The sequence below is a fragment of the Salmo salar genome, chromosome 22, assembly GCF_965601325.2.
Source record: "Salmo salar chromosome 22, fSalSal1, whole genome shotgun sequence".
NCBI classification, from domain to species: domain Eukaryota; kingdom Metazoa; phylum Chordata; class Actinopteri; order Salmoniformes; family Salmonidae; genus Salmo; species Salmo salar.
The window spans coordinates 58,315,549-58,343,217 of NC_138312.1; the positions used below are offsets into that span (position 1 = coordinate 58,315,549).

Consider the following 27,669-nt stretch of genomic DNA (forward strand, 5'->3'; position numbering starts at 1 on the left):
CATGCTGTTTAATCTGCTCTTTACTAAGTCTTCACATTAGTTCACATGATCAAGTGGACCCATGTAATTACACATAGGCTTATCTGGACATTTGAATAGCTGCTTTATCTCGAGCAGTTGCATTTAATTGGAAAGATCTGCTCTCTACCTTCTCTGAATTTATTTCATCACCTTGGAGACTTTGGGAGAATTACAACAAAAGTCAAAACCACTGTGTTTCTTACCTTCAATGGTACTATACCAAACATTTTACCTTAACCCATAAGAGTATAAGCCCTGTCTAAGCCAGGGGAGAGGAGTACTACTCAATCAATCAATCAATCAATCAAATGTATTTATAAAGCCCTTTTTACATCAGCTGATGTCACAAAGTGCTGTACAGAAACCCAGCCTAAAACCCCAAACGGCAACCAATGCAGATGTAGAAGCACCGTGGCTAGGAAAAACTCCCTAGAAAGGCAGGAACCTAGGTAGAAACTTAGAGGAACCAGGCTCTGAGGGGTGGCCAGTCCTCTTCTGGCTGTGCCGGGTGGAGATTATAGGAGTAGATGGCCAATAAGGCCAGATTGTTCTTCAAGATGTTCAAACGTTCATAGATAACCAGCAGGGTCAAATAATAATCACAGTGGTTGCAACAGATCAGTACCTCAGGAGTAAATGTAATTTGGCTTTTCATAGCCAAGCATTCAGAGGTCGAGACAGCAGGTGTGTCAGAGAGAAAGATAGAGAGAGAGAGAAAGTCAAAAATGTCCGGTGAAGAGGTCAGGGTTCCATAGCTGCAGGCAGAACAGTTGAAACTGGAGCAGCAGCATGACCATGTGGGGACAGCCAGGAGTCATCAGGCCGGGTAGTCCTGAGGCATAGTATCATTTTTTATTTTTTTAATTATTTGATGAGTTATTGTTTTTGGCCTTGACTGCTATTAGCCCAGACAAATGCATTGAATAAGATATTCACTACATGGAGCAACAGATAGTCCCCGCCCCAAAAAATTCTGAAGGAAGTTTGTTCTGAAGTGCCTGTCTTATATCTGAGAGATATAAGACAGATCAGAAAATATTAGTATTTAACCCCTTATTTTGTCACTCCATATATATTGTTCGTGACAGTCTCACCTTCACACAGACGGGCCATACTAGTGTGTAGCCCAAACTGTTCGGATGCTACAGACAGAAGTTGGCAGATCGGCTGCACCGACTTTAAACAAGTCCCAAGACGCTTGTGGGTCGTACAGCAAAACGGAGAAAAGGGGTCATAATAATTTTTAGGCCAAACTGTTCCGATGCTACCGACAATTTTGTGAAAAGATCGATTTTTGGGATGTCTCATGGTTTGACAAACACCGCTGTAGCTCTGTCAGCTTTCACCGCAGATGAGGAAGTGTTACATCGGCAGATGGGGGTGATTGAGACGCATCCAATGCAACAAAACCCAGATATCTCTAGTTTAAACTGAAGGATTTTAATGGGGATTTTTTTTGATTATGCTAATTTGATTTCAGTAGAGCGCAGACATCAACCTTAGGGGGTTAAATGATACCACACAGAGAGACATGTTCACATCTCAAATGCGTTGCATGCCAGTGTACACTGGCATACAATGAGAATACACGACAATTTTTTATTAGTTTTAATTGACATTTTCCTGAGAAATAGTACATTACAACCAATTAACATTGAGCAGACTTATTGAGGAAAATAATGTTTACAATATGGTGATAATAACAACGACAATGGGTGTTTGATCATCAAAATCCTAATCTCCTTTCTTCAAAGATTTGAATTACCTGTTTCACTGTCATTATTCAATTTAGACCCAATCCTAATTTCTACTGCTTCATTTTGTCACATATTTACAGGGCTTCTGTTTGGAAAAATGAAAAATAGCTGGCTAAACAACAGTTTGTTGTGTTAATTAACTACAGTATGTACAGTACATCATCTTACAAGACTCTGTAGAGAAAAGTTCCTTCCCTCTGTATATGTTGGTACTATTTCTGATTCAGCTGAAAGAAAGTGGCATTTCATTTCATCAGTTTTAATTTATACTACTTTTTAGTTTTTATTCTCTGGCTTATTATGAAACATTTTTACTTGAACACTTTTAGCCTGAGCATAAAATAATCAACTTTAATGTTAAATTAAATAAATAGGACAACTTGGGAAACAATAAAAGAGGAAGACACAATTAGCCACATTGAGATGGTGAAAGTTCACAAACGTGCTCTAGAATCTGTCATTGCAGAAATGCTTGATTCCCCTGAAAAGACATAATACCAACAACAGAGTCAGGAATAACTGAAAGATTTGGAGTAGTTAAAATGGTTGCCCTAGGCTGGATCTGTATTCAGCATTGGCTTTGTTTTGACACACACACACACACACACACACACACACACACACACACACACACACACAGCACACACACACACACACACACACACACACACACACACACACACACACACACACACACACACACACACACACACACACACACACACACACACACACACACACACACACACACACACACACACACACACACGCGCGTGGTAGTGTAGCAACAGTGCAACCCAAATGTCTCCATGGCAATGTCTTACTGCTCTAGATTTCTTTTGATCTTTTGCAAATACCCAACAGAGCTTCCAACTTTAATTAGCAACTGTGTTTCCCGTAATAAATAATAAAACAAAATGAACACTAAAGAAAACACAATCCCACAACCATAAAATATCATTGGTACTTTGTGGCTCGTATCATCATCATATGACATACACATATAATCATTACATGCGATATACAGGACATTATCATTATACAGTGCATTCAGAAAGTATTCAGACCCCTTCACTTTTTCCACAGTTTGTTACGTTACAGCGTTATTCTAAAGTTGATTTAAAAAAAACTCTTGTCAATCTTCACACTATACCCCAAAGGAAAAACAGGTTTTTAGACATTTTTGCAAATGTCTTACGTAAATGTGATATTTCCATTTTTTTTAAGTATTCAGAAACTCTGCTCAGTACTTAGTTGATGCACCTTTGGCAGCGATTACACTTGAGTCTTCTTGGGCATGACGCTACAAGCTTGGCACACCTGTATTTGGGGAGTTTCTCCCAATCTTCTTTGCAGATCCTCTCAATTTCAGTCAGGTTGGATGGGGAGTGTTGCTGAACAGCTATTTTCAGGTCCCTCAAAAGATGATTGATTGGGTTAAAGTCCGGGCTCTGGCTGGCCCACTCAAGGACATTCAGAGACTTGTCCCGAAGTCACTACTGCATTGTCTTGGCTGTGTGCTTAGGGTCTTTGTCCTATTGGAAGGTGAACCTTCGCCCCAGTCTGAGGTCCTGAGCGCTCTGGAGCAAGTTTTCATCAAGGATCTCTCTGTACTTTGCTCTGTTCGTCTTTCTCTCGATACTAACTAGTCTGCCAGTCCATGCTGCTGAAGAACATCCCCACAGCATGATGCTGCCACCACCATGCTTCACCATAGGGATGGTGCCAGGTTTCCTCCAGATGTGACGCTTGGCATTTAGGGCAAAGAGTTCAACCTTGGTTTCATCAGACCAGAGAATCTTGTTTCTCATGGTCTAAGAGTCCTATAGGTGCCTTTTGGCAAACTCCAAATGGGCTGTCATGTGCCTTTTACTGGGGAGTGGCTACCGTCTGGCCACTCTACCATAAAGGCCTGATTGGTGGAGTGCTGCAGAGATGGTTGTCCTTCTGGAAGATTCTCCTATCTCCACAGAGGAACTCTCGAGGTTTGTCAGATTGACCATCGGGTTCTTGGTCACCTCCCTGACCAAGGCCCGTCTTCCCCGAATGCTCAGTTTGGCCGGGCGGTCAGCTCTAGGAAGAGTCTTGGTGGTTCCAAACTTCTTCCATTTAAGAATGATGGAGGCCACTGTGTTCTTGGGGACCTAGAACCTTATCATTATATACCCTTTTGAACACATTGACTCATTATAATTATATACCCTATCAAACACATATAAACATTATCATTATATACTCTATCACACATATACATTATCTACCATATCAAACTCATATATATATATATATACATTATCACTATATACCATATCAAACATATAGGGTATATAATGTCTATCAAACACAAATACATTATCATTATACCCTATTCAACTCATATATGCATTATCATTGTATATCCTATCAAACACATAGATACATTATCATGATATACCCTATCATACACATAGACAATATCATTATATACCCTATCAGACACATGCATACATTATCATCATATACCCTATCATACATATAGACACTATCATGATATACCCTATCAAACACATTGACACATTATCATTATGTACCGTATCAAACAAACTAATTTACATTTGGACAAGGGACATTGGAATCTCTCTCTCTCTCCCCCCAACACAGTGCATCATGGGAGCTTAGAATTTATCTCAGAGAAGATTGTTCCAGCCAGTAACATTTAAAGAGATGTTCTATTTCCTGCTCTATGATAGATTGGAGAAAGCATGTCACACTAATCACCCCTACAGTATTCGGTGCCGCTAAACGTTCACACACTGAACGGGGTCAAAAGCATGGGAGATAGTTACTTCTCTCCTCCTCTCCATATTATCCTGAAACCCAATCCCCATGAGTAACAGCTGAGTTTAATTTTCAGTAAACAGTCAACATGGTATACTGTATGAGTTGATGGTTTTGCCATTTTTTGAGTGTAATTGCTGGAATGAGATATAAAGTGCAGCCAAAAATGTCATGCTAACAGATATTTATTTTTATCACAGTGAACAGAAATGCACATGCCCTAAGGTGAATGTTGTTGTGTGGCAGCTTCCTGAAACAATGTACTAGATGACTACTTTGCTTAGAACATGGTAACAGAACGTGTTCTCAAATGCGGTGACTGGCCGTATTTAGCTGCTTGTAAAACCACCAAACATTGTGTTAGGGTTCATGACATTTTTGGCTGCACTTTATATCTCAATCCAGCAATTACACTCAAAAATTGCAAAAAAAAACCCATCAACTTATGGTTATACAGTGTACCATCTTTACTGTTTACTGGAAATCAGACTCAACCATTACTGTACTGCGTGGGGATTGGGTTTCAGGATAATATGGAGAGGAGGAGAGAAGTAACTGCTATCTCCCCTGCTTTTGACCCCGTTCAGTGTGTGAACGTTTAGCAGCACCAAATACTGTAGGGGTGATTAAGGTTAGCGATAATAGATCTATTATCACTGTTGGTCAGCCATGTACGGAAGTATATTGCTGACAAAAAGAAGTGGGGGGAAAAAAATATGAATTGTTTGTTCTGTAGCAATAAGCTTCCATAGCAGGGTGAGAAATGTGAAGATGAAGAAACAGTCAACCAAAATTAGACAAACAGGGAGACACGGTGAGAGGAAGGAACCGTCCTATTAAATCCTGTCCTAATCATCGCATTACGTCTGGTTAAAGAGGGAGGCGGCGCCAGCAGCTAACACGCCAAGCAAGTAATAATCCAACAGAGAGGAGGAGGAGGAGGGCTGCTAATTAATGTAGGACAGGACAGAAAAATAACAGGCTTAGAATTCCTCTGATACAGTAGTGTTATAATGGCTAAACAGGTACAGTGGTATTACAATGGATAACCAGGTAGATTGGTATTACAATGGATAACCAGGTATAGCAGCATTATAATGGCTAGTCAGGTATAGTAGTATTGTTGTCACGACTTCCTCCGAAGTTGGTCCCTCTCCTTGTTCGGGCGACGTTCGGCGGTCGATGTCACCGGTCTTCTAGCCATCGCCGATCCACTTTTCATTTTCCATTTGTTTTGTCTTGTCTTCCCACACACCTGGTTTCAATCCCATCAATTACATGTTGTTTATTTAACCTTCTGTTCCCCACATGTCCTTGTCCGATGTTTGCAAGTGCTTGTGCATATGTGTACTGGTGCGCGTCGGGTATTGTACCCATGTCGATTATTTCTTTATGCCGTTGGTTTTGGAATTAAACTGCTCCAGCTATTTACCTAGTTCTGCTCTCCTGCGTCTGACTTCACTGCCACCAGTTATGCACCCCTTACAATTGTAATGGCTAGTCAGGTATAGTAGTATTATAATGGCTAGTCAGGTATAGTAGTATTGTAATGGCTCGTCAGGTATAGTAGTATTGTAATGGCTAGTCAGGTATAGTAGTATTATAATGGCTAGTCAGGTATAGTAGTATTTTAATGGCTAGTCTGGTATAGCAGTATTATAATGGCTAGCCAGGTATAGTAGTATTATAATGGCTAGCCAGGTATAGTAGTATTGTAATGGCTAGTCAGGTATAGTAGTATTATAATGGCTAGTCAGGTATAGTAGTATTGTAATGGCTAGTCAGGTATAGTAGTATTATAATGGCTAGCCAGGTATAGTAGTATTATAATGGCTAGTCAGGTATAGTAGTATTGTAATGGCTAGCCAGGTATAGTAGTATTATAATGGCTAGCCAGGTATAGCAGTATTATAATGGCTAGCCAGGTATAGTAGTATTATAATGGCTAGTCAGGTATAGTAGTATTGTAATGGCTAGTCAGGTATAGCAGCATTGTAATGGCTAGTCAGGTATAGTAGTATTATAATGGCTAGCCAGGTATAGTAGTATTGTAATGGCTAGTTAGGTATAGTAGTATTGTAATGGCTAACCAGGTATAGCAGTATTATAATGGCTAGTCAGGTATAGCAGTATTATAATGGATAGCCAGGTATAGCAGTATTACAATGGATAGTCAGGTATAGTAGTATTATAATGGCTAGTCCGGTATACGCACTAGGATAATGGCTAGCCAGAGCCTAGTACTCTTGTCCCTCCCTCAGCCAGGAAACACCAGTACCCCATAATTCCCTTCCAGTCACTGGAAACACCAGTACCCTAAATGGCCCTCCATCACTGGAAACACCAGACCCCAAATTCCCTTCCATCACTGGAAACACCAGACCCCAAATTCCCTTCCATCACTGGAAACACCAGACCCCAAATTCCCCTCCATCACTGGAAACACCAGACCCCAAATTCCCCTCCATCACTGGAAACACCAGACCCCAAATTCCCTTCCATCACTGGAAACACCAGACCCCAAATTCCCTTCCATCACTGGAAACACCAGACCCCAAATTCCCCTCCATCACTGGAAACACCAGACCCCAAATTCCCTTCCATCACTGGAAACACCAGACCCCAAATTCCCCTCCATCACTGAAAACATCAGACCCTGTTCTCTTTCCCTCCCTCACTGGAAACACCAGACCCTGTTCTCTTTCCCTCCCTCACTGGAAACACCAGACCCTGTTCTCTTTCCCTCCCTCACTGGAAACACCAGACCCTCTTCTCTTTCCCTCCCTCACTGGAAACAACAGACTCTCATCTCTCCTCCTACACTGGAAACACCAGACCTTGTTCTCTTTCCCTCCCTCACTGGAAACACCAGACTCTGATCTCACCTACACTGGAAACACCAGACCCTGTTCTCTTTCCCTCCCTCACTGGAAACACCAGACTCTGATCTCACCTACACTGGAAACACCAGACCCTGTTCTCTTTCCCTCCCTCACTGGAAACACCAGACCCTGTTCTCTTTCCCTCCCTCACTGGAAACACCAGCCCCTGTTCTCGTTCCCTCCCTCACTGGAAACACCAGACTCTGATCTCTCCTCCTACACTGGAAACACCAGACTGATCTCTCCTACCCTATCAGAATCCCAGGACCCATATTGCCCCTGCAGCATAATGTAATCCTTACAACAGCAGCATGTGCTTCCCCTACTGTCGTCCCACTCTGTTCCTTGATGTGTGCAAATTGGCCTCACACAGCTCGCTGCCTGCCTGCCTGCCTAGCTGGCTGCCTGGCTGTCTCCAGGCGAAGGTGGCTAGACTACAAAAGCATGTTCCACCTAGATAGGAGAGGAGAACCAGAGCCAGAGCAGGGTTAGAGATCTGAGCTACTCCTAACAGTGACACTTTCATACCATCACACCGGATGTGGCTTTTTTTTAACCTTGGTGTCGCATTATATATTCGGATAGGTAATAACTGGAGATTGGTAATCATGTGTTCATGCTAATGAACTATGACTCTGATCAATGTGTATGTTATATATATATATATATATATATAAAAAGTACAGCATTCACTACTGCTGATATCTCATAAAGGAGGTCTAAGTGGCTTGTCATGGGGATAAAGTTATTAAAAAGTCGTGGTGTGGAGATTTAGAATACCTACATGTAGCTAGATGTTAATCATGTCTCATATAAACCAAAAAAAAGGTATTTCAACGTATATGCTTCTGAGTGGTGTTATTGTTTGCACACTGTGTTGTGAATATTTCAAGGTGATCAAAATGTTTTTTATTTTTTTTGCTTGTTTCATAATTAACGACTACAGTTATTCAACATACTTCTAAGAGATTACGCTTTATTTGGAGTATTAGCAATAGCCAGAAGAGGACTGGCCACCCTTCAGACCCTGGTTCCTCTCTACCCGGCACAGCCAGAAGAGGACTGGCCACCCTTCAGACCATGGTTCCTCTCTACCCGGCACAGCCAGAAGAGGACTGGCCACCCTTCAGACCCTGGTTCCTCTCTACCCGGCACAGCCAGAAAAGGACTGGCCACCCTTCAGACCCTGGTTCCTCTCTACCCGGCACAGCCAGAAGAGGACCGGCCACCCTTCAGACCCTGGTTCCTCTCTACCCGGCACAGCCAGAAGAGGACTGGCCACCCTTCAGATCCTGGTTCCTCTCTACCCGGCACAGCCAGAAGAGGACTGGCCACCCTTCAGACCCTGGTTCCTCTCTACCCGGCACAGCCAGAAGAGGACTGGCCACCCTTCAGACCCTGGTTCCTCTCTACCCGGCACAGCCAGAAAAGGACTGGCCACCCTTCAGACCCTGGTTCCTCTCTACCCGGCACAGCCAGAAGAGGACTGGCCACCCTTCAGACCCTGGTTCCTCTCTACCCGGCACAGCCAGAAGAGGACTGGCCACCCTTCAGATCCTGGTTCCTCTCTACCCGGCACAGCCAGAAGAGGACTGGCCACCCTTCAGACCCTGGTTCCTCTCTACCCGGCACAGCCAGAAGGTGGACTGGCCACCCTTCAGACCCTGGTTCCTCTCTACCCGGCACAGCCAGAAGAGGACTGGCCACCCTTCAGACCCTGGTTCCTCTCTACCCGGCACAGCCAGAAGAGGACTGGCCACCCTTCAGACCCTGGTTCCTCTCTACCCAACACAGACAGAAGAGGACTGGCCACCCTTCAGACCCTGGTTCCTCTCTACCCGACACAGCCAGAAGAGGACTGGCCACCCTTCAGACCCTGGTTCCTCTCTACCCGACACAGCCAGAAGAGGACTGGCCACCCTTCAGACCCTGGTTCCTCTCTACCCGACACAGCCAGAAGAGGACTGGCCACCCCTCAGAGCCTGGTTCCTCTTTAAGTTTCTTTCTAGGTTCCTGCCTTTCTACTGTGTTTTTCCTAGCAACTGTGATTCTACATCTGCATTGCTTGCTGTTTGGGGTTTTAGGCTGGGTTTCTGTCCAGCACTTTGTGACATCTGTTGATGTAAAAAGGGCTTTATAAATACATTTGATTTGATTTGATACAGCAGTTTCTGAAGGTACAGCCGTCATATCACTACCACTGACCTCTCAGCCTGCTAACACTGCAGGCGGTTTACTACCTAGGTGTCTAATTATGGGCCTTAGGTATTACTGGGGATCAGTAGGGTACTACCTAGGTGTCTCATTATGAAGCTTAGGTATTACTGGGGATCAGTAGGGTACTACCTAGGTGTCTCATTCTGAAGCTTAGGTATTACTGGGGATCAGTAGGGTACTACCTAGGTGTTTAATTATGGGCCTTAGGTATTACTGGGGATCAGTAGGGTACTACCTAGGTGTCTCATTATGAAGCTTAGGTATTACTGGGGATCAGTAGGGTACTACCTAGGTGTCTCATTATGAAGCTTAGGTATTACTGGGGATCAGTAGGGTACTACCTAGGTGTTTAATTATGGAGCTTAGGTATTACTGGGGGTCAGTAGGGTACTACCTAGGTGTCTCATTATGAAGCTTAGGTATTACTGGGGATCAGTAGGGTACTACCTAGGTGTCTCATTCTGAAGCTTAGGTATTACTGGGGATCAGTAGGGTACTACCTAGGTGTCTCATTATGAAGCTTAGGTATTACTGGGGATCAGTAGGGTACTACCTAGGTGTCTCATTATGGGGCTTAGATATTACTGGGGATCAGTAGGGTACTACCTAGGTGTCTCATTATGGAGCTTAGGTATTAATGGGGATCAGTAGGGTACTACCTAGGTGTCTCATTATGGGGCTTAGGTATTACTGGGGATCAGTAGGGTACTACCTAGGTGTCTCATTATGGAGCTTAGGTATTAATGGGGATCAGTAGGGTACTACCTAGGTGTCTCATTATGGGGCTTAGGTATTACTGGGGGTCAGTAGGCTACGTACCCGGAGATTGTTAAAAATCTAGACTTGGAGATGGTGAATAATGATTTTTTAATGTCAATGAATTAAGTACAGATCCAAAAACGTTGTTTGTTATATAAAAAAAAGTACTGTCTATCTCTGAGGTTGTTTTGGTTGAAAGCTCTCACACCTCTCACACTGGAGGTAGATGTCTTATTATGGGGAAATAGTATACCCACCTAGAGATTGTACTAGGAGTTGTTAATCATGTTTTCATGTTAATCAAGTAATTGTGTCTTGTAATGTGTTTTAAAAAAAAAGGTACAGCAGTCACTGAAGCTTCTGCAGTAATAGTGGAGGTGTCTTGTTAAGGGGATTAGGTATTAGGATACCAACAGGAAATGACTGTTATTAATCATGTTTTCATGTTAATTAGTGCACTTGCCTCACTAAGAAATCTTACTGTTAAACTCTGACAAAACAGAGATGTTAGATGGTTCTGGGTCCTAAGAAACATAAGTGATCTGCAGTCGGATCTGAAAATGGATCTCGATGGTTGTACAGTCGTCTCAAATTAAAGTGTGAAGGACCTCAGCGTTATTCTGGACCCTGATCTCCCTCCCTTATGGATGAACATATTAAAAACATTTAAAGAGCAGCTTTTTTACATCTTCGAAAAACATTGCAAAAAAAAATTTGCCCAAAAATGATGCTTTTGTAACTTCAAGATTAGTGTACTGTAATGCTCTACTCTCCGGCTACCCGGATAAAGCACTAAATAAACGTCAGCTAGTGCTAAACACGGCTGCTAGAATCTTGACTAGAACCAAAACATTTGATCATATTACTCCAGTGCTAGCCTCTCTACACTGACTTCCTGCTAAGGCTAGGGATGATTTCAAGGTGTTACTGCTAACCTACAAAGCATTACATGGGCTTGCTCCTACCCATCCTGCGATTTGGTCCAGCCGTACATACCTTCACGTACGCTATGGTCACAAAACGCAGACCTCCTTATTGTTCCTAGAATTTCTCAGCAAACTGCTGGAGGCAGGGCTTTCTCCTATAGAGTTCCATTTTTATGAAATAGTCTGTCGATCCATATGAAAGATGCAGACTCAGTCTTGACCTTTAAGTCTTTACTGAAGACTCATCTCTTCAGTAGGTCTTATGATTGAGTGTAGTCTGGCCCAGGGGTGCGAAGGTGAATGGCAAGGCACTGGAGTGACGAACCTCCCTTGCTGTCTCTGCCTGGCCGGCTCCCCTCTCTCCACTGGGATTCTCTATCTCTGACCCTATTACAAGGGCTGAGTCACTGGTTCTCTCACGCTCTTCCATCATTCCTGTCCTCCGCTCGTGCAGCGGGGGAGATCTTCGTGGACTATACTCGGCCTTGTCTCAGGGCAGTAAATTAGTGACCTGTTGATATCCCTTTGGTGGTGTGGGGGCTGTGTTTTGCAAAAGTGGGTGAGTATAGTCCCCCCCCTCCCTATAAGTATAGTCCCCCCCCCCTCCCTATAAGTATAGTCCTCCCCCCCTCCCTATAACTACTGATTATGATTTGACCTTGCTGGTCATCTACAGTATGAACGTTTCAACAGCTTGAAGAACAATCTGGCCTAAAACCGGTACATTTTTGCTAATTTGCATGTAAATCGATATGTGGACACCGCATTGACTGATAGCCCTGGTTCTCACGGACATAGTAGTATATCATTTTTTGAGCCTGTGTTACGTAGGAAGAGACATTTGAAACCACTTGAAGCTGGGATGTCCCTCTTACCATTTCATTCACTCTTACGACTGTCTATCAACTCTAGACTGAACCCTACCTCACAGCCACTGACAAAGCACGTTTCTGCAATCTTTACATCGTAGAGTAACAGGAGAGAGTGGTTTCATCACTATAGCACATGCAGAGATTGAATTATGGCCATTAATCTAAAATATTTCATAGATTTTAAACCAAAAAAAACTATTTTTGTTTGTCATAGATGGACAAGATTAGTATGAGATGAAAGGTGCATTCCTAACAAGTTCAGGAAGCCAAGCTTGAGCTCTGTGAGACATTCACAATGATGGGACAGATGTTTTGATCAAGAGAGACCTTTAGAAAATATGCAGATTTTCTCTAACACTAAACATACGAATATTTATTTTACAGTTCCAAGGAAGGTGAAATCTTATAGTTAATGGTTGTATCATTTGATTATACTATATTTAGAAAGAATATACAGTTAAAGTCAGAAGTTGGAGTTATTAAAACTCGTTTTTCAACCACTCCACAAATTTCTTGTTAACAAACTATAGTTTTGGCAGGTTGGTCAGGACATCTACTTTGTGAATGACACAAGTACTTTTTCCAAAAATTGTTAACAGCAGATTATTTCACTTATAATTCACTGTATCACAATTCCAATGGGTCAGAAGTTTACATACACTAAGTTGACTGTTCCTTTTCAACAGCTTGGAAAATTCCAGAAAATGATGTCATGGCTTTAGAAGCTTCTGATAGGCTAATTGACATAATTTGAGTCAATTGGAGGTGTACCTGTGGATGTATTTCAAGGCCTACCTTCAAACTCAGTGCCTTTTTACTTGACATCATGGGAAAATCAAAAGAAATCAGCCAAGACCTCAGAAAAAAAATTGTAGACCTCCACAAGTCTGGTTCATCCTTGGGAGCAATTTCCAAACGACTGAAGGTACCACGTTCATCTGTACAAACAATAGTACGCAAGTATATACACCATGGGACCACACAGCCGTTATAACACTCAGGAAGGAGACACGTTCTGTCTCCTAGAGGTTGAACGTACTTTGGTGCGAAAAGTGCAAATCAATCCAAGAACAACAGCAAAGGACCTTGTGAACATGCTGGAGAAACAGGTACAAAAGTATCTATATCCACAGTAAAACAAGTCCTATATCAACATAACCTGAAAGGCTGCTCAGCAAGGAAGAAGCCACTGCTCCAAAACCACCATAAAAAAGCCAGACTACGGTTTGCAACTGCACATGGGGACAAAGATCGTACCTTTTGGAGAAATGTCCTCTGGTCTGATGAAACAAAAATAACAACCATCGTTATGTTTGGAGGAAAAAGGGGGATGCTTGCAAGCCGAAGAACACCATCTCAACGTGAAGCACAGGGGTGGCAGCATCATGTTGTGGGGGTGCTTTGCTACAGGAGGTACTGGTGCACTTCACAAAATAGATGGCATCATCAGGATGGAAAATTATGTGGATATATTGAAGGAACATCTCAAAACATCAGTCAGGAATTTAAAGCTTGGTCGCAAATGGGTCTTCCAAATGGACAATGACCCCAAGCATACTTCCAAAGTTGTGGCAAAGTGGCTTAAGGACAACAAAGTCAAGGTATTGGAGTGGCCATCACAAAGTCCTGACCTCAACCCTATATAAAATTTGTGGGCAGAACTGAAAAAGCATGTTCAAGCAAGGAGGTCAACAAACCTGACTCAGTTACACCAGCTCTGTCAGGAGGAATGGGCCAAAATTCACCCAACTTATTGTGGGAAGCTTGTGGAAGGCTACCTGAAACGTTTCACCCAAGTTAACCTCTTGACGGTCGCCTAGGATAGGGGGCGCCACAGCGCATTTTGAAAAAAATGCGTGCCCATTTTAACCTGTTAGGGCTAGGGGGCAGTATTGACACGGCTGGATAAAAAACGTACCCGATTTAATCTGGTTACTACTCCTGCCCAGTAACTAGAATATGCATGTAATTATTGGCTTTGGATAGAAAACACTCCAAAGTTTCTAAAACTGTTTGAATGGTGTCTGTGAGTATAACAGAACTCAGATGGCAGGTCAAAACCTGAGAAGATTCTGTACAGGAAGTACCCTGTCTGACCATTTCTTGGCCTTCTTTGCCATCTCTATCCATTACAAAGGATCTCTGCTGTTACATGACACTTCCTACGGCTGCCATAGGCTCTCAGAAGGTGGTAAAAAGCTGAATCGTGGCTTTGCAGGCTCTGGCTGAAAAAAAGTAGCGCGTTTGGGTAGTGGCTGGTTACAGTACTGTGAGACTCAGGCTCGTGCCCGCGTCGACCGAAAGCTTTGATTTCTTTCCTCTGTTTACCTAAACGGAGATTCCCGGTCGGAATATTAGCGCTTTTTTACGAGAAAAATGGCATAAAAATGGATTTTAAACAGCGGTTGACATGCTTCGAAGTACGGTAATGGAATATTTCGAATTTTTTTGTCACGAATTGCGCCATGCTCGTAACCCTGATTTACCATTTCGGATAGTGTCTGGAACGCACGAACAAAACGCCGCTATTTGGATATAACGATGGATTATTTTGGACCAAACCAACATTTGTTATTGAAGTAGCAGTCCTGGGAGTGCATTCTGACGAAGACAACAAAGGTAATCAAAATTTTGTAATAGTAAATCTGACTTTGGTCAGGGCTAAACTTGGTCGGTGTCTAAATGGCTAGCCGTGATGGCTGGGCTATCTACTGAGAATATTGCAAAATGTGCTTTCACCGAAAAGCTATTTTAAAATCGGACACCTCGATTGCACAAAGGAGTTCTGTATCTATAATTCTTAAAATGATTGTTATGTTTTTTGTGAACGTTTATCGTGAGTAATTTAGTAAATTGTTAGTAAATTCGCTGGAAGTTTGCGGGGGGTATGCTAGTTCTGAACGTCACATGCTAATGTAAAAAGCTGTTTTTTGATATAAATATGAACTTGATTGAACAAAACATGCATGTATTGTATAACATAATGTCCTAGGATTGTCATCTGATGAAGATCATCAAAGGTTAGTGCTGCATTTAGCTGTCTTCTGGGTTTATGTGACATTATATGCTAGCTTGAAAAATGGGTGTCTGATTATTTCTGGCTGGGTACTCTGCTGACATAATGTAATGTTTTGCTTTCGTTGTAAAGCCTTTTTGAAATCGGACAGTGTGGTTAGATTAGCGAGAGTCTTGTCTTTAAAATGCTGTAAAATAGTCATATGTTTGAGAAATTGAAGTAATAGCATTTCTAAGGTATTTGAAAATCGCGCCACGGGATTCAACTGGCTGTTGCGTAGGTGGGACGAATTCGTCCCGCCTAGCCCAGAGAGGTTAAACGGCCTACTACTCAAACTCAGAAGCTAGGATATGCATATAATTAATACTTGTGGATAGAAAACACCCTAAAGTTTCTAAAACTGTTTGAATGGTGTCTGTGAGTATAACAGAACTCATATGGCAGTCAAAACCCCGAGACAGATCGAAACAGGAAGTGGAATTCTGAATTGCTAACTCAACTTCATCACGTTGCCTATTAATCACACCGTGAGCTATGGTTCATTGAGCACTTCCTATTGCTTCCACTAGATGTCCCCAGTCTTTACAAAGTGGTTTGAGTCTCCTACTGTTAAAACTGAATGAATGAGACGCTGTTGAAATTGATCACATGAGTAGGGCCATCACCATTATGACGCCGGCGGCCCTGGCTTCCCTCCCCTTTCGAAACCTTTTGAAAGACAATGCAATCATCCTCCTTGAATCTTATTGTCTCTCTTGTTGAAAAAGGCCCTGAAGATTTATGTTATACAACGTTTGACATGTTTGAACGAACCTAAATGGAAAAAAAATGCATTTTCTCGAAATAGCTGTCCCGCGGCCGACGGAGCATTTGGATCAGCCTTCAGACGCACTAACAAGAACAAGCTCTTGGAACATAAAGGAGTAATTTTTTCGAACGAAAATACATTTGTTGTGGACCTGGGATTCCTGGAAGTGCTTTCTGATGAAGACAACCAAAGGTAAGGGATTATTGACAATAGTATACAAGACTAGATGATATATGCGATTGTTCCAAGATGGCGCTGACCTGTAACGTTAGCCTATTTTTCAGAGTATCGCATCCCCTTTCATCGCAAAGTATGATTACCCAGTAAAGTTATTTTTAAATCTGGCATTACAGGTGCTTTCAAGAGATATTCATCTATAAATCTTAGAATGACAATATTACATTTTAAAAATGTTTTCGAATAGTAATTTAGGAAATTGTAGCGTTGTTTCATCGGATGCATTTGAGGGAAAATAGTTAGTCAACGTTACGCACCAATGTAAAATGCTGTTTTTATATATAAATATGAACTTTATCGAACAAAAGAATGCATGTATTGTGTAACATGATGTCCTAGGTGTGTCATCTGATGAAGATTGTCAAAGGTTAGTGCTGCATTTAGCTGTTTTTTGGTTATTTGTGATGCATGTGGTTGGTCGGAAAATGGCTATGTGGCTACTTTTACGATATACTCCTCTAATATAATCTAATGTTTTGCTTTTGCTGTAAAGCCTTTTTGAAATCGGACAACGTGGTTCGATTCAGGAGAGGTGTATCTATAAAACGATATAATTTGAAAAAAATTATTACATTTTGTTATGCTAATGGCGATATGATTTTTCGCTGGATGTCCGTCCCGCATACGGGATGGAGGCCGCACAGGGGTTAACCTCTCTGGGCTAGGCGGGACGAATTCGTCCCACCTACGTAACAGCCACTTGAAGCCTGTGGCGCGATTTTCAAAACCTTAAAAATCCTATTACTTCAATTTCTCAAACATATGACTATTTTACGGCTATTTAAAGACAAGACTCTCAAGAGGTTCATCTAACCACACTGTCCGATTTCAAAAAGGCTTTACAACGAAAGCAAAACATTAGATTATGTCAGCAGAGTACCCAGCCAGAAATAAACACCCATTTTTCAAGCTAGCATATAATGTCACAAAAACCCAGAAGACAGCTAAATGCAGCACTAACCTTTGATGATCTTCATCAGAGGACAACCTAGGACATTATGTTATACAATACATGCATGTTTTGTTCAATCAAGGTCATATTTATATCAAAAACCAGCTTTTTACATTAGCATGTGACGTTCAGAACTAGCATACCCCCCGCAAACTTCCGGCGAATTCACTAACAATTTACTAAATTACTCACGATAAACGTTCACAAAAAGCATAACAATTATTTTAAGAATTATAGATGCCGAACTCCTCTATGCACTCGATACGTCCGATTTTAAAATAGCTTTTTGGTGAAAGCATATTTTGCAATATTCTAAGTACATAGCCCAGCCATCACGGGCTAGCTATTTAGACACCCGGCAAGTTTAGCACTCACCAATATCAGATTTACTATTACAAACGTTTGATTACCTTTTGTTGTCTTCGTCAGAATGCACTCCCAGGCCTTCTACTTCAATAACAAATGTTGGTTTGGTCCAAAATAATCCATCGTTATATCCGAATAGCGGCGTTTTGTTCGTGCGTTCCAGACACTATCCGGAATGGTAAATAAGGGTCGTGCGCATGGCGCAATTCGTGACAAAAAAAATCTAAATATTCCATTACCGTACTTCGAAGCATGTCAACCGCTGTTTAAAATCCATTTTTATGCCATTTTTCTCGTAAAAAAGCGATAATATTCCGACCGGGAATGTCCATTTAGCTAAACAGAGGAAAGAAAACAAAGCTTTCGGTCGACGCGGGCACGAGCCTGAGTGTCACAGTACTGTAACCAGCCACTACCCAAACGCGCTACTTTGTTTCAGCCAGAGCCTGCAAAGCCACGATTCAGCATTTTGCCACCTTCTGAGAGCCTATGGCAGCCGTAGGAAGTGTCACGGGACAGCTAAGATCCTCACTCTTCAATAAACAGAGACAAGAAGAACGACACCTTGTCAGACAGGCCACTTCCTGCATGAAATCTTCTCAGGTTTTTGCCTGCCATATGAGTTCTGTTATACTCACAGACACCATTCAAACAGTTTTAGAAACGTTGGAGTGTTTTCTATCCAAAGCCAATAATTATATGCATATTCTAGTTCTTGGGCAGGAGTAGTAACCAGATTAAATCGGGTACGTTTTTTATCCAGCCGTGTCAATACTGCCCCCTACCCCCAACAGGCTAAATGTATTTGGCTAAGGTGTATGTAAACTTCTGACTTCAACTGTAAGTCATGTCAAGCCTTATTGATACAGTTTTTGATGAATAGGAAATACATCATATAAAATGTTATTGAGTTATGTTTACAAATAATTTAATTTAATTAACAAAAAGGTTAATTAAAATGACACCTCCACCTACTGCACTATCACCAGATAAACATCACACGTGTAGTATTTCTTCATGTTTCCTGTGGCTAAACTATACCACACTTATGCCACAGAAAGAAACACCTTGCTTGTTGATTTATAATGTAATATCCGTTTTCTGACATTCTTATTAAGAGTGCTTCAAGGCTTAACTAGTCAGTCTTCCACCGTGTCTCATCCAGCCTGCTGTGCCGGTAGTATTGTACAAGTCACTCATCCTGAAATACAGGCTGAGTCTCAAATGGCACCCTATTTTATATGTAGTGCACTACTTTTGACCATGACCGATAGGAAATATGGTGCCATTTGGAATGCAGAACCCACGGCAGGGAGGAGATATGGATAGGGATGAAGCCAGGCTCATTATGTAATGGAAGGGCTCAGCTAAGCTCAGCTCGGACTAGGGGACTTGAGCTCTTCTTTATGGTGTCGCGTTCTAATGCAAGGGGAAACAAACAAGAAAGAGAGTCATTGAAGAAGCAGCATGTTGTTTGGTGGGCAGTGATCTTCAATTCAGTCATTGAAGAAGCATAATCTTGTTTGGTGGGCAGTGATCTTCAATTCAGTCATTGAAAAAGCAGAATGTTGTTTGGTGGGCAGTGATCTTCAATTCAATGAATCATACATACGAGACTGCAGTAGAGTATGTTGCATGCACAGAAAGAAAAATGTTGTGGGTTGAACTGCCTCAGCAAAAGAGTGGTTTTCAATACCACTGCATTGATTTCAAACCCTATCATCCACACCTACAACAAGAGTACCAAGCCTTAGGGGGGTTACTGTACATCCTTGCAGAGCGCAGAATAAAACATTACCAAGTGGTGTTCAGAGAACAGCAATGTGTTGCAGATCCTGTCATACACCTACTACAATGCAATATAATTAAAGAGTTAAAATGTTTAGGGTAATAAAGTACAACTTTGTTGAGTTCTCCAGAATCTATTATATGCCTATGACCATGCCCTATGATTAAAATAACAATATTTAATGGGTTTAAAGTACAACTTTGTCAAGTGCAGCAACAAAATGGCTACCTGTGCATTTCCTGCTGGTGTCTTCCTTCTTGGAGGAGCTCATTAGTTTACAGTTGAAGTTCTCCTCCCAGTATTCTGCGAACCAAACGTTCCTGCGGTTGTTCTCCAGCGTCCGCGACATGAAGTATGCGTCAAACCCTGGAAATAAAAGACAGATAAGCAAGTCTTAGAACAAGTCTTAGAACAAGTCTTAGGCCTCAAGAGTATCCTTGTCTAACAATCCACTGTTTGTGTAGAAAAAGGCATGTGGGCAAAACTCCTCTAACTTAGACTGACTATGCATTATTCCCATTATGTAAGACACTTTTACTTCCAAGCTTTATAAAATGTCCAGTTCCTAGATCAGAATAGACCCTCGATCCCCTGCTGAAATAGACCCTGTGAAACCAATTGCACAAAAATATCCATTCCCTGGTTGGCTCCTTTGCCAATAGGGATGGAGCCTATAAGTGTCAGGAATTAAAGCTGATGAGTAAATCAATAGAACTGTCCTTCAGCCTTGAGCTTGCTTTGACATCACCTTCTGGAACAGAGAATAAACGTTGGCATCTTTTGGACACGCTAGTTTGTTATTTTCCTATTTCAGATATACTGTAAATAGGACATCATTCTCTGTATCTTTACATGCTTCTTCCAGCCATAACATAACACCGTCAAACCTGCTCCAATATAATGCATCACACCATGACTTTCCCCAGCGTTGTTTCAATGGCCTAAAGAGGAGAATAGAGTTGCTAATAGATTCTAGTTTAATTACAGTATGTACAGAGAGAGACTACAGGGGAAAACCAGTTAATCAATTGAACCTTGGCGACAACAGAGCAAAGTCTTCTGTTGTTTTTATAGCCAAGAATGGTTAAAACCCAGGTTTGCAGAGTTCTACAAGACTGAGTGTTAGCCTACTGTACTAAATCATAGGCTTTACCTTGGGGGAGCTAATGGAAGACTTCAGTGTCCATTACATAACTGGATTTACTGTCCTATCTCAATAATTGTATTGTGTAATATCGATAGGTAGCATGAGCGTCTATCATCTGGCAGTGTTAGTTAAGATGTCCGTGCCCCAACAGTAATGTCACAGTAATAATAACGTTTTGAGATTGAAATGACGATCCTGACCTTGTCTGGTACTTTTTGTGAAAAAGCCCCCAGTTAAATGTTTTGTATTTATTTGTATTTAACCTTTATTTAACTATAGTACTGGTTCAATAAAGCAAGAGGTATGACAAAAATGATCCATTACAGAAAGACTCACAGCCATCACCTCATAGGGTCGGCGCACAATTGGCCCAGCGTCGTCCGGGTTAAGGGAGGGTTTGGCCGGAGTAGGCCGTCATTGTAAAATAAGAATTTGGTCTTAACTGACTAAATAAAGGTCAAATAACAGACGAACCTTGAATGAGAAGAAGCTATTTGAACAACATTGTTAACTGACAATGTAAATAAAGTCATATTTCTCCCAGGTTAGTATTGGTACCTGCCGACCAATACTGCTGCAGTAGCAAGTTGTTAATTATGGTGATAATAATTACTGCATCCTAATTATAAAGGGGACATGACAACAAAGTGAACACAGTGAACACATAATCCTGATCCAGTGTTTGTGTGTGTGTCCTGTGTATGTTTTTGTGTGTGTGTCCTGTGTGTGTGTGTGTGTCCTGTGTGTGTGTGTGTGTGTGTGTGTGTGTGTGTGTGTGTGTGTGTGTGTGTGTGTGTGTGTGTGTGTGTGTGTGTGATGGTCTGTGTGTGTGTGTCCTGTGTGTGTGTGTGTGTGTGTGTGTCCTGTGTGTGTGTCATGTGTGTGTGTGATGGTCTGTGTGTATGTGTCCTGTGTGTGTGTGTGTCCTGTGTGTGTGTGTGTCCTGTGTGTGTGTGATGGTCTGTGTGTGTGTGTCCTGTGTGTGTCCTGTGTGTGTCCTGTGTGTGTGTGTTCTGTGTGTGTGTGTGTGTCCTGTGTGTGTGCGTGTTCTGTGTGTGTGTGTGTGTCCTGTGTGTGCGAGTGTGTGTGTGTGTGTATATACAAGGACTCCTCAGTAACAGTGACTACTACCACATAAGATAAGGGCTCTACCCAAACCAGAGTCCAGGAACGGACAAGGGACAAGCCATGTAGTGGTTGCTGGTAGGACACAATATGTGATGACCACCTGAATGGCACCCTATTCCCTTTAAAGTGCACTACTTTTGACTAGGGCCCATAGAGCTCTGTTCAAAAGTAGTGCACTACAAAGGGAATACGGTGCCATTTTGGACGCATTCCAGGTAAATGCCGCTGTTAGCTGCTCTGAACCCTGTGTAGAGAAGAGGCTAACAGAATAACAGCACAGGTCACCATCCCTCAGTGAACACAGCAGCACCCTGTCACCACTCACAGTGTGTGCATCCCAAATGGCAACCTGTTCCCTACATAGGGCTCCGGTCAAAAGTAATGCACTACCCCTATTGGGCCCTGGTGAAATGTAGTGCACTATAAAGAGAATAGGATGCCGTTTGGGAAGCAAACCACGTATCTGTGTGATTCCCGCAGCACGGTGTCACTTCTCAATATGTATCTCTTCTGATCAGAGCGGTGATCTAGGGGCCTTAACGCATGGCTAACACCGTGGGATGTCCAGTACCAACTGACATCAAAGCAAATAACCCCCTTTTATCTACAAGCCCCTGTACCTTCTCACTTAGCCACTTCTCTGTTTGTGTGGTTTACAACTCTGATTCAGAGACATGAAAGAGACTGTGATATAACGCTTCTAAAACAGCTAAGTACTTTTTCTGAATTCCAAAATGTACTTAAAAAAAAAAAACAGTAACATTTTAAATTGGTTTTAAAAGATCCATCAAAATGATACAACTGGACATGTAATAACATAAATTAACTGAAACACATGTACAATTGTGCTGTTGTATTGAGAAAATGTACTTTATGTTTTCAATTAGGTGTAAAATTGCTCCCTTCAGGGAAAGAGAAACTGAAAATAAGGGTATGATTGGAGAAGGCAGTTGGACTGTTTTGCAGAGGAGTGAAAGACTGGTGGAGCGATACACATTAATGGCATTGTTAGGAGATGGAGGAAAGAATTGAGGATGGAGTTTCTGTGAGAGAGAGAGAGAGAGAGAGAGAGAGAGAGAGAGAGAGAGAGAGAGAGAGAGAGAGAGAGACTGAATTGAATTGTGAGAGTCAGAGTCAGAGACAGAGAGAAAGAGGGAGAGAGAGTGAGAGTGAATTTAATTGTGAGAGAGAGATAAAGAGAGATAAAGAGAGAGAGAGAGTGAATTGAATTGTGAGAGAGATAAAGAGAGAGCAAGAGAAAGAGAGCGAGAGAGCGAGAGAGAGCGCGAGTGAGAGAGAGCGAGAGCGAGAGAGAGCGAGAGAGAGTGAGTGAGAGAGAGTGAGCGAGATAGAGAGAGAGAGCGGGAGAGAGAGAGAGCGTGAGAGAGAGAGAGCGAGAGAGAGATAGCGAGAGAGAGAGAGAGAGAGAGAGAGCGAGAGAGAGCGAGAAAAAGCTTGAATTGAATTGAGAGAGACAGAGATAGAAAGAGTGAGAGTGAGAGAGAGATAAAGAGAGAGAGAGTGAATTGAATTGTGAGAGAGATAAAGAGAGAGAGAGCGAGAGAGAGAGCGAGAGAGAGAGCGAGCGAGAGCGAGTGAGAGAGAGAGAGAGCGCAAGAGAGAGAGAGCGTGAGAGAGAGAGAGAGAGAGAGCGTGAGAGAGAGAGAGCGCGAGAGAGAGAGCGCGAGAGAGAGAGCGAGAGAAAGCTTGAATTGAATTGAGAGAGACAGAGATAGAAAGAGTGAGAGTGAGAGAGAGATAAAGAGAGAGAGAGAGTGAATTGAATTGTGAGAGAGATAAAGAGAGAGAGAGCGAGAGAGAGAGCGAGAGAGAGCGAGAGAGCGAGCGAGCGAGCGAGTGAGAGAGAGAGAGAGAGAGAGAGCGCAAGAGAGAGAGAGCGCAAGAGAGAGAGAGCGCGAGAGAGAGAGAGAGAGAGAGAAAGAGAGAGCGCGAGAGAGAGAGAGCGCGAGAGAGAGCGCAAGACAGAGAGAGACAGAGCGAGAGAGACAGAGCGCGCGAGAGAGAGAGCGCAAGAGAGAGAGCAAGAGAGCGAGCAAGAGAGCGAGAGCGAGAGCGAGAGCGAGAGAGAGAGAGAGAGAGCTTGAATTGAATTGAGGGAGACAGAGAGAGAAAGAGTGAGAGAGAGTGAGAGTGAATTGAATTGTGAGAGACAGAGACAGAGAGAGAGAGAAAGAGAGAGAGTGAGAGAGAGAGCGAGAGAGCGTGTGAGAGAGAGAGAGTGTGAGAGAGAGAGAATGAGAGAGAGAGAGAGAGAGGGCACCTCAGGAAATAAAAAAAGAACTCTGGCTTCTTCCTCTACCTTCTGCATTATGTATGCCCTGCAATTATCTACAAGGGAAAATGTAAAGCACAAATTACACTCTGATTAATCATTGTAATCATTTGTCTGACTAGTGGTTGAAAGAACATTTCATTTGAATGTGCATTTACATTCCTACCGTCGGCAACTCCTTTTTTCATTTCAGCTCAAGTGGATTCTAATCTAATCCACTTAGTTTGTCTGTCTGCATGAGGCTGAGAAATGAGAGACGGCTCTTTGATTCCTTATATATTGTTACTGTTACCGTGCCAAATGCTGCCATGTAAATAGGGAGGTTGGGTAAATACAGCCCTGTATGAGAAGCGTTTAAACTTTTCATGCTTAAAAACAACAACAAGTGTTCTGTCTCAGCTTCATCTCCCAACCATGACAATACGATTATTGGCAGTTACAAACAAAAATAATGTGCCATTCATTTTTTTCTTTGTTTGCAAAATGTGCACCTCAGACTAGCTTATTATATGAAATATTGAAATGTTTGAGAGCATGATTGCAGTCTTTCCTGGTTATGTAATTTGTAAATCTTTTCGAGAGTTATATTTTGGATTTTGTGACCAGATATGTTGGGATTAGATTTCCCCTTAAATTGTTGTTCAGGGTAAAATGAAGTTATCATTAACTTTCACTATGTAACACTAAACTGCAAAATAATATGTATGACTGTATTAATACTATTATCGGTCTGTCAAGCCTGTTGAGTTCATATGTTAGAATGACGCTCAACACATCCTGTTTGCTAGTTATTAAAGTCAAAGCTCCTGAGTGACGTTTCGAGAGGACAACAACTACTCAAAACCAAAAACAATAACTGATTTCTCAGTTTAACAGATAACAGTTTTTTTAACAGATGAATAAACACATATCCGGTTAAAACTACAAATAAATTGATAGTATTGTTACGCATGTAAGCTGTGGGAAACGGTGAGTGAGTAGACATCTGATTAGACACGGGAACTAACCATAAGGCTCTGGTCAAAAGTAATACACTATGTAAGGAAGAGGGAAGACTTCAATCTTCAGGAGAATAGAAAGCACAGTCTGAAGCACACAGAGAAAATTAGATAACATAAATGTGTGTGTGAGTGGTGTGTGTGTGTGTGTGTGTGTGTGTGTGTGTGTGTGTGTGTGTGGAGGTACACAGAGGAAACTGACATGATATGTGTTCTCTCCACTGTCATTTTATGAAACAGTAACATCAATTGGAATACACTGACAAAAAGGTACAATAACTACCCAACATGTGTGGATTGTAAATATTGTACGTTCGTCATGTAGGAGTGGGGTTTCCTCAGTCAGTCTTCCATGGTGATGTCACGTCCCTTACAACCTAGAGGACTACTGTTACCCCCTGATAAACAACCTAGTTTACTGGTCCAGTGGACAGCTGACTTCAAGGTGCAAGGTGTCAAGGTGGAAACATAAGGGATCATGTTCAAGGGCTGGTTGGTAAATGTTACATTTGCCCAGCATTATGGTTTGGTGTTGCTGTGGCATGTTAGTGTGTGTGCGTCCACGAGTGCATGCATTTCTGTATGTTCGGACAGAACGGTGTTGGTAGGAGCTCATACATTCCTGGGAGACAAGTATTGAGCCGCCTGCTCTTGGAAAACCTATAACAGCAAGTGGCCAAATAAACACACACAGCCTGTGGTCACTGTGAAAGTCAGAGGTAAGCTGTGATTCTAATAGCTGAATGTAATACTACATTTTGTTCCATGCAGATTTAGATTTAATTCCTAAAAGGAATACCTAATTTCTCGAAGTGTGAGAATCTAGTTAACCGATGGTTCTGAGATACGGGAAACCAGCTGGTGGAAAAGTTACATAGGTATTTTACCTTCATGTTCAAGTATCAAGGCTTGTGTATAACAGTAGCATCTGAAATATGAACTTATCCTCACTACGTGACCTGACCAGGACAAACTAGTTGGGCTATAACATGACCAGGACAAACTAGTGGGGCTAAAACATGACCAGGACAAACTAGTGGGGCTAAAACATGACCAGGACAAACTAGTGGGGCTATAACCTGACCAGGACAAACTAGTGGGGCTAAAACATGACCAGGACAAACTAGTGGGGCTAAAACATGACCAGGACAAACTAGTTGGGCTATAACCTGACCAGGACAAACTAGTAGGGCTATAACAGGACCAGGACAAACTAGTTGGGCTATCACCTGACCAGGACAAACTAGTTGGGCTATAACCTGACCAGGACAAACTAGTAGGGTTATAACCTGACCAGGACAAACTACTTGGGCTAAAACATGACCAGGACAAACTAGTTGGGCTAAAACATGACCAGGACAAACTAGTTGGGCTATAACAGGACCAGGACAAAGTAGTTGGGCTATAACAGGACCAGGACAAACTAGTAGGGCTAAAACATGACCAGGACAAACTAGTGGGGCTAAAACATGACCAGGACAAACTAGTGGGGCTAAAACATGACCAGGACAAACTAGTGGGGCTAAAACATGACCAGGACAAACTAGTGGGGCTATAACCTGACCAGGACAAACTAGTTGGGCTAAAACAGGACCAGGACAAACTAGTTGGGCTATCACCTGACCAGGACAAACTAGTAGGGTTATAACCTGACCAGGACAAATTGGTGGTGCTATAACAGGACAAACTAGTTGGGCTAAAACATGACCAGGACAAACTAGTAGGGCTATAACAGGACCAGGACAAACTAGTAGGGCTATAACAGGACAAACTAGTAGGGCTATAACAGGACCAGGACAAACTAGTAGGGCTATAACAGGACAAACTAGTTGGGCTATAACAGGACCAGGACAAACTAGTAGGGCTATAACAGGATAAACTAGTAGGGCTATAACAGGACAAACTAGTGGGGCTAAAACATGACCAGGACAAACTAGTTGGGCTATAACCTGACCAGGGCAAAGTAGTGGGGCTATATCTAGGACCACCATTTTTCCTGGTTATGTCACATTCCTTGAAATACTTGACTTTTTCTTTAGCTCAAAATGCTACGGAGGAGCTGGGATGGCTAACCTGATCAGTGTCACAGCTCAAAGCATCTCTTCCCCGTTCTCTCATTGTTTGTCACTTTGGAACACTCTACCAATTCCACCAGAGCTATCTATTGTGACAGGCTGCCAGTGGGAATTCAGCACAAGCTAGCTAACTGGTATGGTACTGCAAGGCAGGGAGACACACTGAGAGCTAGCTAACTGGTACACAACACATCCACAAGCCTCCAGGGTTGGTACTGCAAGGCAGGCATACAGTACGAGCTAGCTAACTGGTTCACAACCCATACACAAAACATCCAGGGTAGGGTACTGCAAAGAAAGTAAGCCGGCTAGACAACTGGTACACAAGCATCACAAGCCAGGGTCACACAGTACAAGCTAGCTAACTGGTAAACAATGTATCCAGTCTACTGCAAGTCTGCCCACACATACAACGAGCTAGCTAACTGGATAGTCAGCCACACATCTCCACGAATACACAGTCCTCCAAACTGAATGAATAAAGAAGATTGAGGATCAAATCAAATCAAATTTTATTGGTCACAAACACATGGTTAGCAGATGTTATTGGTCACATACACATGGTTAGTAGAGGTTATTGGTCACATGGTTAGTAGAGGTTATTGGTCA

At 42.3% G+C, this 27,669-nt stretch overlaps 1 protein-coding gene across 1 annotated transcript in view; it reads right to left on the reverse strand.

The window, feature by feature from the left end:
* The window catches only part of grm7 (glutamate metabotropic receptor 7), a 358,641-nt gene that overhangs the window by 135,281 nt on the left and 195,691 nt on the right, over nucleotides 1-27,669 (reverse strand). The window contains exon 5 of the mRNA XM_045705724.2: nucleotides 19,648-19,785. Coding sequence (XP_045561680.1) covers nucleotides 19,648-19,785 — 138 coding nt within the window. The remainder of the gene's footprint in view (nucleotides 1-19,647; nucleotides 19,786-27,669) is intronic.